This window comes from Musca vetustissima, unplaced genomic scaffold (assembly GCF_032173495.1).
Source record: "Musca vetustissima isolate MV318-11 ecotype Yass unplaced genomic scaffold, APGP_CSIRO_Mvet_v1 utg21219, whole genome shotgun sequence".
NCBI lineage: Eukaryota > Metazoa > Arthropoda > Insecta > Diptera > Muscidae > Musca > Musca vetustissima.
In genome coordinates this window covers 281,320-294,201 of record NW_026882362.1, presented here as the reverse complement: position 1 = coordinate 294,201, position 12,882 = coordinate 281,320, and the positions used below count along the sequence as shown (strand labels likewise).

Here is a 12,882-nt window from a genome sequence, read left to right as displayed (position 1 = left end):
CATCATCTTCAGATTCCCTGGCTTTAAATTTCTCACTAGGACATTTTCCTATTTCATGCAGAAAGATTAGCTTACCTGCAGATTCCCTGATTTTCAATTTCTCACTGGGATGTTTTCTTAGAATTCACTAGTTCTTTTTAGTTCCACTATAAATGGTTGTCTTCACCTCAGATCGTTTATACCCTCAGATTGCAGCTCATATATAGATATGTACTTCTACTGGAGAAGACTGAACTCCTTTCAAATCACATACAAATGTCCCATTCAGATCGTCTACAAACATTCACTAGTCTTGAGATCGACAATAAAGGCATCAAACCTTACAGCCTCAGATAACCTATATAGGCTGCCAGGATAGTGTATAAATACTGCCTAATCATGAGCTTTTCAATAAAGAATTCAGATCGTCCAAAAGGAGTCCCTAATCCAAGCTTCTCAATAAAAACTGATCTTAAAAATAACAACCTGACTTTAATCTTTAAGACAAGGACGATTTATTTCATCCAGAGAGATTACATCATCTTCAGATTCCTTGGCTTTCAACTTCTCACTAGGGAGTATTACTAGTCTTCATCTTGTCTACATTAACACCCTGGCCTTCATTTCCAAGACCGTCCAGTTTCACTATAGAGAGTAGTCTGCTCCTCAGGTGGCAACTTATCCATAGACCTTTACTTCTTCTGGAAGAAATTAGCCTCATTTCAAACCACATAAATACTTACTAATCTTGAGCCCGACAAATAAAATCGTGCAGAAGGAATCGTTTGTCTACAATAACACCCTGGCCTTCAATTTCAGGTCCCTCCAGTTTCACTATAGAGAGTAGTCTGCTCATCAGCTCGCATCTCATCTATAGACCTTTACTTCTTCTGGAAGAAATTAGCCTCCTTTCAAACAACATAAATACTCACTAATCTTGGGCTCGACAAATAAAATCGTGCAGAAGGAATCGCTTATCTTCTGCCCGGCTATAAAATCTCCCTGACCCTAAGCTTGCCTATAAAGTTTGACTGACATGTCATCTATAAATATTCTATGACCTAATTTTTAAAGACTCCCTTCATTCAGATCGCCTAAAACACATCCTGACTACGAAATCAACAACAAATACTCCCTAATATTAATAATTAATCCTCTACCTGATTTCAGCTCGTCGTTAAAAATCCCAGAATTTCAATCCATCAAAAAATATCTCCTAATCTATAGATTGAGTATAAATTCATACATGTCATCAACTCGTTTGCAAAGACTGGCCTCCAGTTTATCTGTACTGGCTGCCGACTATTAAAATGTCTAAAGAAGCTCCGGACTTTCAGTTCGTCTATGAAGACTCTCTGATCTTCAATGAGTCTGCAAAATTCCTTAGTCTATAGTTAGTCTGCAGAGATTTCCTGCTTCTCAGCACATCTATAATGCCTCACTATCTTTAGCTCGCCTAAAGAATCTACCTAATGCTTCCGGACCTTTAGTTCGTCTACGAAAAGACTCCCCAGTATTCAGTTCGTCGAAGAACACTTCCTGGCCTTCAGATTATCTATAAAGAATTCAGCTCGTCAGGCTTATTGGACTCTGTCTTCAGTTGTGAAGACTACTTAAACTCCAACTTGTCAATAGAGGCTTCCGACCATAAAATTGTCTAAAGGGGTTCTACACTTTCAGTTCGTCTACAAATACTCCCTGATCTTCAATTCGTCTCGAAGTACAAACTAGTCTTCGGCCTGTCAATAAATAGTTCCTGACCTTAAACTCGCATGTCAACGAATTCTTAGCCTCCATTTCATCTATAAAGGTTATCAGCTTTTCACCTCATCTATAATGAGTCCATGTCTTTAGGTTGCCTATGAAAGTTCCCTAAAGCTTCTAGGCCTCCAGATCGTCTATGAGGACTCCCTGAACTACATCTCGTTTAGGGAGACCCTCAGATCAAGTTACCTGGCCGTCAAGTTGTCTTTAAAGACTTCAGGTCGTCAGGCAGCATGTCCTTTGTCTTTAGTTCGCCTAAAACAACTAATTCATACAAATAGACTCCGTAGTCTTCAGTTTGTCTGAAATGGCACTCGGCCATCTACAAAGCCTTTTTTGTCTAGGTCAACTCTCTGGACTTTAGGTCGTCAGATTTCAATGGCCTTTGACTTCAGTTCGTCTAAAAGGACATCGGAACCTTGAACTTAATAATAAAGCCTTCGTGATTTTTAATTCGTACATAAAGACTCCATAGCCTTTAGAAGACACATTAATAATGTAAAGACTTATTGACCTCCCGGTCTTCTACAAATAACCCAAGCTTTCAAATCATCACGAAAGCCTGCCTAATCTTCAGCTAGTTTATAAGGGCTAATTTGTCTAAAGCTCATTTACAAAAATTCCATTTTATTTTTATATACAAAGTCTGTTTCTCCCCAGCTTGCACCTCTACACCGAGCACTCCCTTCTTATTTCGCTCATCTCTAAAAAATACCGTCCGGTTTTCTTCTCAACTATAGAATGTCCAGGTATTTAGTTCGCCTACAAACTTTCAGGCTTTCAACTCGTCTATCAGCATTTGGCTCCTATAAAAAGACACACTTTAATCCAAAAGAATCCCTGTTTCCATGAAAGACTCCTGGGTTCAGTTAGTCTATGCATGAATACCTGGCCTTCAGCTCGTCTATGATGGACTCCCTGCTTCAGATCGTCAATGAAAAATTCCCTCATATTGAGCTCGGCTTTGAATTCTCTATTTCAGCATATCTATTAAAGACTTCCTACTTTAGCTGATTTATGAAATACTCCCTGCTTTAATTCGTCTATGAAAGACTTAGCTTACCCTTAGCTAGTCTATGAAAAACTACCTGCAATACAGCTAGTCTGTGAATGACTCCATTCTTTAGCTCGTCTATGAATAACATCTTCGTTCATGGAAAACTCCACTAATGTAGACTATTAATCTATGAAGGATTCCCTGATCTGTCGCTCTTCTATGAAATTCTGCCTTCTCTATGAAAGCCTCCCAGCTTCACGTCTACGAAAGGCCCTTCAAATGCAGTTCATGAGCGCCAGGAACAGCTGATATTGAAAAGGAATGTTAAAGTAGGACTTCAAAGACGTCCTGATGGAAGATCTGATGAGAGTAAGGCTGACGTCGGAGTGCGCGCGAGAAGCGATGCTATGATATGCCGCTAGACGACGCTATAAACCTCTGCGTGTGTTTTCTTATGGCATAGTGCAAAAGCTGACAGAGTGGATGCTACGCTACAAGCGAGACAAAGCGAGTGCAAGCGATAAAGCGTGTTGTGCAATGGTTTATAGCAAGAGCTCGCTTTGGCTCTGTTTGAGTTTCTTTGTTTATTATTCTTATTTACCGTTATTGATCGGTTTTTGACATCGTTCTTTTGAATCTTATCGAATTTTAATGGCATGGATCAATCTGTCGCGATTTCTGTGGACTCAAGTCCTAATTTAATTATATAATAATTAAATTAGCACTCACTCTGACATACTATAGCATTGAAGTAGCATGAACTTTTATAGCATGTAGTATCGCATCGCATCTCGCTTGCACTCTGACGTCAGCCTAATTCATAGGTGGGTTTAATATACAGTAATTTATTTTTGGAAGTAAGGAGTGCATTCTTTTAGGCGGCAGTAACAGTTGACTTGTAATATAAACTCCGAATTACGTCCCTCATGCACGAGCTGGCATTTTTACTCTCTCGTAGAAGAGCTGAAAGTCGTTCATAGCCAACCGAAGAGGTACCTGCACCTCATTTAATGCAGGAACATATTCGCCTAGGCTATGAAAGACTTTCAATTGTTCTATGAGAGACGTACTTTATCATATCTATTGTAAGTCTGATGTTACTATAGCCTAAAAGAATACACTCCACACTTCCGAAAATAAATTACTGTATATTAAACCCACCTATAAATTACTTTCATCAGATCTTCCATTAGCGCGCCTTTGGAGTCCTACTTTAACATTCCTATTCAAAATCAGCCTATGAAGTACTCTATTGAGATATTTTATCAACAATTCCCTTCAGCACGTCTTTGAGGTCCTTCTTTAACATTTCTATTCAACATCAGTTTTTCCTGGCGCCTAAAGGTATGCTCTGATGTGTATAAGAACCTATTTATAATTTATATTCCTAGTCAGCTGTTTATGGCGCCTACAAGTATGCAACCCACATTTCTGCATATGAATTACTTTATACTAAAATCGTATTTGAATGACACACCGGCTCGTCTCTTAAGGCTTAATATTTGCTTCAGCCTTAAGATTTCTTTCAGCATTTTAATTACATGTCAGCTGTTTCTGGCACCTAAAAGTATACATCCCACATTTTCCACTTTCCCCACAATTTCAAAAGTAAGTTACTGTTATTTATACAACAATTTCATTGTTGTTTTAAAATTTAATTTCATTTTCTAATAAATATAATCTTTTATTAAAAAAAAGTATTTTGCAGAATATTTCTATTATATGTTGATCCCTGCTACCAAGAACACTTTTCCATTTACATTATTTCATTTTAAAACTCTCAAGACTATCTTAAAATTCATCCGACTACATTACATTTGCATTTGAATATATACTCGTCGACTACTTTATATTTCTTTAAAATAAATATAAATGCAATTACATTGCATTGCACTTTGGGAAATGAGAGAGTGAGTGAAGGAATATCAGGTTGGGAGGTGTAGTATCAGGGATAGATGGCATCTAGCCGCCTGTTGCTTAAATTTACATTCGCACAAAAAAAGAAACAAGAAACAGAAAATACTTACCATGACGACTAAAGCCGGTGCTCATGCCACCAGCTGTACCAATAGAATGAATCAAATTGGATTTATCGTATCCCTTACAGACGACCAAGTGTATATCGTTGCCGGCATTGCGAAGGACATTGACAGCATCCTGATGTGTGGCGCCCAGTAACGAGTTACCATTCACCTCGAGCAAACGCATGCCGACCTGTTTTTGTTTGTTAAAAAAAAATAAATAAATGAAGTAAGTAAGGAAAACAAGAAAATCGAATCAGTAAGAAAAACAACAACAACAAAACCATGAAAATATATACACATAAACAAAATCAAGAAGAAGAAGAAGAAGGAGAACACAAATTTCAATACGAATTTAATACCGACTATAAACAAAAAAAGACGAAACAGATGCAAAAGGTTGTTACAGCATTCCCATTGCCTGAATAGTTAGTTTGCATTGAAAATGCATGGTGGAATTCGAATGTTGCTTTTCCCCATGGAGGGGGATATTGTATTTGAAATTTACTTGTATCTTATTCTATTTCGATTTTTAGTTTTTCAAAAATCAAACTGCAATGCTGCTGGTATTATACTTCTCCTACTGCATTTATTGCAGTTGTTTTGCTCGTCGTAAATCTGCTTCATTTTTTGTATTTTCATAGATTTCAAGTCATTATAGTTTATTGTATTCCAAGGAAATCTCCGGGGGGTAAGAAATTGTAGTAGAATTACAAGAAATTTGAATTTGAGTAGTGAAGACGAAAAAATGCTGTAAATAAGAAAATGCAAATACTCGGGGAAATCCATGTTCGTTATATACATTTTTAATGAACTGTTGATAAAACCAAAAAATATTTATTTCATTTTTTCAATATTGGGATATTTATATGGAAATACAAGTTAAAAAACAAAATAAATTGGAAATTTCAAAAATTGTCATGAAATAACTTGTATTCCAATTTGAATAATAATGAAAACATATGGAGTTCCTTAAAGTATGCAACACACATTTCAATATTGTCAACGGGGTCTTTCACAGACGAGCAGAAGGGAGTTCTTCATAGACGAGATCGAAGAAGAGTCATTCATTGACGAGATCGTAGGGGTTTTTCAAAAGATAGTTGTTAATAGACGAGATCAGAAGGGAGTTTTAGCGGATCAGGTTTACATTATAGACGATTTAGAGCAGGGTGTCTTTATAGACAAACTGAAAACCTGTCAGTCTTTAAAGACTAACTGAAGCAGGAAGTCGCTATGAACGAGTTGAAAGTTAAGGAATTTGTATAGGCGAGGCCAGGGTATCTTTCTTGACGAACCGAAGCATGGAATATTTATAGATCAACTCAAGACAAAACAAATTTTAAGCGAATCAAAAACGAGATCCGAAATTTTAAAAATTTTCATGAAATAACTTGTATTCCAATTTGAATAATTATGAAAACATATGGAGTTCCTAAAAGTATGCAACACGCATTTCAATATTGCAAATGGACACTTACACAGACGAGTAGAAGGGAGTTCTTCACAGACGAGATCGAAGAGGAGTCATTCATTGAGGAGATCGTAGGGGTCTTTCAGAAGATAGTTCCTAATAGACGAGATCAGAAGGGAGTTTTAGCGGATCAGGTTTACATTATACACGATTTAGATCAGGGTGTCTCTATAGACAAACTGAAAACCTGGCAGTCTTTAAATACTAACTAACTAAAGACTATGAACGAGGAATTTGTATGGGCGAGGCCAGGGTATCTTTCTTGACGAACCGAAGCATGGAATATTTATAGATCAACTCAAGACAAAACAAATTTTAAGCGAATCGAAGACAAGATCCAATGAGAGTTTTTAATAAACCAGCTGAGGTAGGGAATATTTCATAGATGAACATTGCTTCAGATCATAGACGAGATAATGCAGGGAGTCTTTCATACAAGACCTAAAGAAAGTATTTTTTAGTGGACTGAAGCAGGGATTCTGTTGTATATGAGGGAAGCAGGGCGTCTTGCATAGACGAGTGGAAGTAAGGAGTCTTTCCTAGACTCGGTGATGCAAGGAATCTTTTATAGACGAGCTGAAGCAGGGAGTCATTAATAGACGAGCTGAAACATATTCATTAAGGAACTCAAACAGGGATTCTGTCATAGACGACTTGAAGAGCAGAGATTCCTTTGCAGAGATCTGAGTGGAATTTTTCATAGACGAGCTAAAAGACGGGGAGACTTTCATAGACGTCCTGAAGGACAAGGAATCTTTCACAGACGATATGAGGGGACAAGATGAAGCTGGAAATCTTTCAAAGTCAATCTGATTCACGAAATCTTTCTCAGACAAGCTGAATCTAGGAGTTTTTTAAAACCGATCTAAAGAATGGAAGCAGGGATTCTATTGAAGACGATCTTACAGAAGTCATTTACAGGCAAATTAAAGTTCATAGACCAACTGAAAGCCATAGTGTTTTTCATAGACGAATTGAAGGCCATGAAGCGAGTCTTCACAGACCAGGTTAAGCTGAGAGTCTTTCAAAGCCGATCTGAAACAGGGAATCTTTCATAGACGAGACGTGACGCAGAGAGTCTTTCATAGACAAACTGAAGTGAGAAGTTCTTCATCAACGAACTTAAGAAGGTATTTTTACGAACTATAGCAGACGAGCTGTAAGCCGGGAGTCTTTCATAGACGATCTGGGAGTTTTCATAGATTGTCTGATAGTTAGGGAATCTTTCATAGATGGGCTGATATTTAGGGAATCTTTCATAGACGAGCCGAATCAGGAAGTTTTTGGCGATGACCTGAAACATGGACGAGCTGAAGGGCAAGGAATCCTTCACAGTTGAGTTGAAAGACAGTGATCTGTCATAGACGAGCTCAAAGGCAGAGAGTCTTTCATAGGCGAGTAGAAGGGCATAGAGGATAATTTATAGACGAACAGGGTTTTTTTGTAGATAAGCAGTGATTATTTCTAGATTAGCTGAATCAGGGAGTTAACAAATAGACGAACTAAGTCAGGGTGTCATTACGGGCGAATGCAAAGAGGTTAGACAACTTTTATAGTCGATTCTCATTTTTTACAAGCTGAAGCACGATGTCTTTTTGGAAGATCTGACACAGGAAACCTTATAGACGAACTAACAGTCAGACAGCATTTATAGACGGGTTAAATATCAGAGATCATATATAGACGATCGGAAGAAGGGAGTCCCTATTTAGTAACCGAATAAGGTCATTTTAATAAACTAGCTGAAGGTTAGAGAGTATTGAGATCCAAATAAAATCAAATACACATTAAATTAAAGCATTTGCGAAATGTGTGGTGCATATTTTTAGGCGACGTCTACTATTCCCTCTTGAGACAATTTTAAATTTATTCCGGATTTGCCCTTTTAAAAACTTTCAATCAAACCAATGAAGTGGTACATAGATAGGCCTGTTTAGGGCTGAAAAAGTTTCATTTCGAAATACGTGGTGCATATTTTTAGGCGTCATTCACCACTCCCTTTCAGAGAACAACTATATATGTATCTCCATATATAAATAAAGGGACTGCAATATTTTCAACAGCTTAGTAGAGCGTCATCTGAGGAAAACTATTCCAACTGTTTTCAAAACAAATATGCGTTGGTGTAAGCAACAGCTTTACTTGGGGAGAACATGAGAGTGCGATACCCTTTGTTTACGGTGCCTTCACCCTCCATCTAGCATGACAGCATAAAATATATGAATGTAATTTCTACATTAATGTTCAGCAAATGCACAATGTGTAACAAACAACATAGAAGGCGACACTGGACTCTGTGTTGGGACATTCCGGAAATCCTTAAACAGAAGCCATTTAAATATAAAACAATCACCAGGCTAAACAACAGCAACAATAACTGTTGTTTGTCGGATAGGCATAAAGAAGGGCTAGAGAAATTACAAAAGCCACTTGAAAATAGGTAAAGGTCAACAGTGAGACAGAAAACAACAACAAAAATGTCCCACACAATAACATAACATTATTTTTCATCATCCTGACAAGGATAATCACAGTGCAACAGCAGCAGCTTGAACAACAACATTAAAAATATTATTATGGCGATACTACTGTACGTATTTGTTTATATGTATATGTATAGGTGTGTGTATGTGTTCAAAATAGTTTCTTACCTTAAGCCTTCCATCACGTCTGGCCGCACCAACGGAATTTATTTTCGAAACAAATACACCCTCATCTGTGGGATCAACTGGATTGCCACGCTGACCATTAAGACCGCCCTTAATGTGTATGCCCAGGCGTTCACCATCAGTTTTGCTGATTATAATTTCCTGTGATTTATAACGAAACACAAAAAAAGGAGAAAGAGAAAAAACACGAAGTATGAGTAAAAAATGTTATGTTAAAAGGAAATCGCTGATTTTGTTCTATACACCAAATATTAAATGTATGTGTATGTATGTGGAGTTTCGTAATAGGGTGTAAAGAGAAAAGCTAGCCGGATAGCATAAATTTCTATAGACCAAACCCCGGCTAATTGTTTTTCGTTACACCCTAATATTGATGTAAGTATATATCATGGTTAAAGCTTGCAAACTTATTCGTAGTATTTTGTTTTTCTTTTTAACGATGTTAAGGGGAAGTTACTAAGTGCTGTTATTATAGCTAGTGGCCAATTTAAGGTATTTAGTTTATGTTGAAAAGAAGTAGTTCTAAAAATAGCAGCAGCTTTTATCATAGCTAATTCAAAAATATATAGAACTATTATTTATATCGAATAATTTATATTTCTTAACTATAAATGTGCAAAATTATAAATGTCTACACGTGCATAAATTATATAAACAGGAAATATTTATGAGGATAATGACGCCTTATAACCAAGTCAACGGAGGCATAAATAAATACCAATTTTGAACAGTGGTTAATGTTGAAATAAAATTCAATAACAATGCATACAGAATGCTGACCTGAAGCTCAAAGGCGAGCTGAACGTCTGGGAGTACTTTATAAACGAGCAGAAAGCCAGTGATGTATACATAGACCTGAAGAATCTCGATTTAATTGCTAAATCGATCTAAATTTACCATACAAAATAAAATCCACTCAACATCTCGATTTGCTCAAAATCCTATGCTTAATCGAGATAATGTCAAAAACAAATGTGTATAACTGCTGACAAATCCACTTCATTTCATTTTAATACCAGTCTAAAGAGATAGGATTTGGTACCTCGACGATCTGAAAAAAATATTATTTTACGAATTGAAGCAGGTATTCTCTAATAGATGGCCTGACGGCAGAGAGTCCTTCGCAGAGATCTCAGGGGAATTTTTTTTTATAGCGAGTTGAAAGGCAGGGATTCTTTCATAGACACGCTGAAGGGCAGATAATCTTTCACAGAACGTTTGTGAAAGATAAACTGATAAGCTGAAGCTGGCAGTCTTTCAAAGTCAATCTGAAACAGGGAGTCTTTCACAGACTCCAGGAGTTTTTCAAAGCCGATCTGAAGCACGGACTCTTTCACAGACAATCTAAGAAACGTAATCTATCACAGACGATCTGAAAGGAGTCATTTACAGGCAAGCAGAATTGCAGGGTGTCTTTCATAGACAAGCTGAAGGCCATAAAGTCTTTCTCAGACAAGCTAAAGCTGGGAGTCTTATAGAAGATCTGAAGGCCATGGAGGTCTTTCAGATAATCTGAATGGAGTTTTTCACTGACAAGTTGATGTTGGGAGATGATCAGACTCAGGGAGTCTTTCATAGACGACCTAAAGGAAATGGAGTCTTTCAGACGATCTGAAGGGAGTCTTCGACATACAAGTTGAAACTGGGAGATGATCTGAAGCAGGGAATCTTTCATAGACGAGTTGAAGGCCATGGAGGTCATTCAGACGATCCAAATGGAGTCTTTCACAGACAAGTTGAAGCTGGGAGATGATCTGAAGCAGAAAATTTTTAATAGACGAGCTGACTGGCAAGGAATTTTTAATAGACGAGCTTAAGGGCAGAAAGTCTTTCATAGATAAACCGAAGCATGAAGTCCTTCATAAACTAACTGAAGAAGATATTTTTATAAACTAATTCAGATGAACTAAAGGCCGTGGAGTCTATCATAGGCGAACTGAAAGTCAGGAAAATATTGAATGATTCAAAAATTGCCAAAGAAATTTCGAAACCAGGAAATGTGTATAACAGCTGACAAATCCACTTCATTTCGTTTTAATACCAGTCTAAAGAGTTAGGATTTGGTACCTCGATTAACAAGTCGAGTCAATTTAGAAGCCATAGTCTAAACATATCTGAAGTAGCAATTATGAATCCAGAAAGTCTTTTTAGACACACCAATGCCAAGAACTCCTAACTAGAAGAACATTTGAAATGTGTGGTGCATATTTTTAGGCGTAGTTTTTCACGTACTTTGAATAAATTTGTTTAGTTTTTCTACAGTTACAGTACTGAACTGTGGCAGACTACAATATCGAAGGACTTCGCAAATATGTGATGCATAATTTTAGGTGTTATTGATTTTGACGACCCGAATATGGGGTACAGTAATGAAATGGACACCCTAGAAACTTTGGGTGTCGGTGTAGTAGAGTGGGTGTAGAAGGGAAATAATGCTTTGACCAAAGCATTGATTCGACTCCACATCGTTTCAAAGAAGTTGGTAAATTAATTAATCGGAAATAGAATATCTGAGCAAATTTTCTGAAACGTATTTGTTTCAAAGATTCTTGAACGTATATTTCGATGCAATAATTTTTTCGATTATATCGAAATTAACAATAAAATTAATTTAACATTTTGAAACTATTTAATCAGCTGATAAAACGCCTAAAAGTATACAGTACACATTTCGTAGTTCCTACTTCATATCCCAAGTAAGGAGACGATATAGAGAAGGGGGTCATAAGAGATGACAGAATATCTGCAAAAAAGTAGGTGACGTTGCAAGGATATTTAGATGCGAATTATAAGTCATTGTACATATTTCAAAAAATTTTAAACCTGTTGAGATTACAAAATTAATGTGTGTAAAGCAGTGACAAAAAATATCTGGTAATAACCAATACCTGAAGAAACTGAAAAGTTAAAAGGCAGAACTCAAAATGAAATTTTGGAAATTAATTGAGTAGCAGTAATTGTCGAAGCCCACAGGACAGAAGAACTGTGGAGATCTATCACAATAAACTGAGATCGAAGTGCTCTGGACGATGTAGAAAGCAATGAAAACACAGAATCATATGGAGAGCATGGGCCAGGCGATAGGTTGTAGCATCGTAATGCAATGGACATGATTTAAGCAGATTTCTAAAGAGAGAAGGAGACGCAAAAAACTACTCCCATCAGCAAGGGAGACGGTGAAGAAGAAGTTCATTTCAGACAATAGGGTAGATAATTATTGAGACGTCAGAAAGCATTGATCAGGACAACTGCGCTCTGGCAACCGGTAGCGGCAATTGAGTGTGGTCAATATGAATGAAAATTATGATGACCCATATTTTTTTTTTTTTTCCTATGCAGAGGAATATATCTTATTAGAAGAAGAGACGTTGAAATATAGCGAAAAATTATCGATGTGAATACTAAACGGTAAGGAATTGTCCCCACAGAAGTAAGGTGTTAACTTGACGAATAAAGTTAAATTGATAGTTAGGTGTTGCAAATCATAAAAAATTGGTATCTTACGACAAATGTTACCCAAGCAGTGGAATAGTTGATAAATCATCAAGAGTTGGCTGAGACCAATTACGCCAGTGGACGGGTCCTAAACCTACCAAATATATAGGTCCGTTAAGGACATTCTTGACAAGATTTCTTGTTGGCTTTGGAAGGTCTTGGAGTAAATTCGAAAGATTGCGACCCGCTCTTAATCCATAGCATAGGAAAGAGGATGGACAAGTGATTAGGGTTTTATATGAATAGTCGACACTAGACTCCAATGAACTACAAACAGTGGATCACTCTACGATGTGCCTTAAGGATCGCTTCAAATCTACATTTTAAATAAAATGGGTGATGATTTAGGTCAAATTTATGAATGAGATGAAGCGACGGTATCAGAGAATCTTTGTAGGCCCGCTGAAATGACTCAGAATATTTAATGAGCTGCAAAAGATGGATTACTTACAGCGGAAGGGAACTAAGGAACTTCGACTGTTC

The 12,882-nt window shown here is 37.0% G+C and overlaps 1 protein-coding gene across 1 annotated transcript in view; it reads right to left on the bottom strand.

Moving 5' to 3' along the window:
- The window catches only part of LOC133328719 (mucin-2-like), a 94,919-nt gene that overhangs the window by 36,287 nt on the left and 45,750 nt on the right, over nucleotides 1–12,882 (bottom strand). Inside the window, exons 10-11 of the mRNA XM_061537262.1 lie at nucleotides 8,887–9,045; nucleotides 4,768–4,954 (exon numbers count right to left, since the gene is read on the bottom strand). Coding sequence (XP_061393246.1) covers nucleotides 4,768–4,954; nucleotides 8,887–9,045 — 346 coding nt within the window. The remainder of the gene's footprint in view (nucleotides 1–4,767; nucleotides 4,955–8,886; nucleotides 9,046–12,882) is intronic.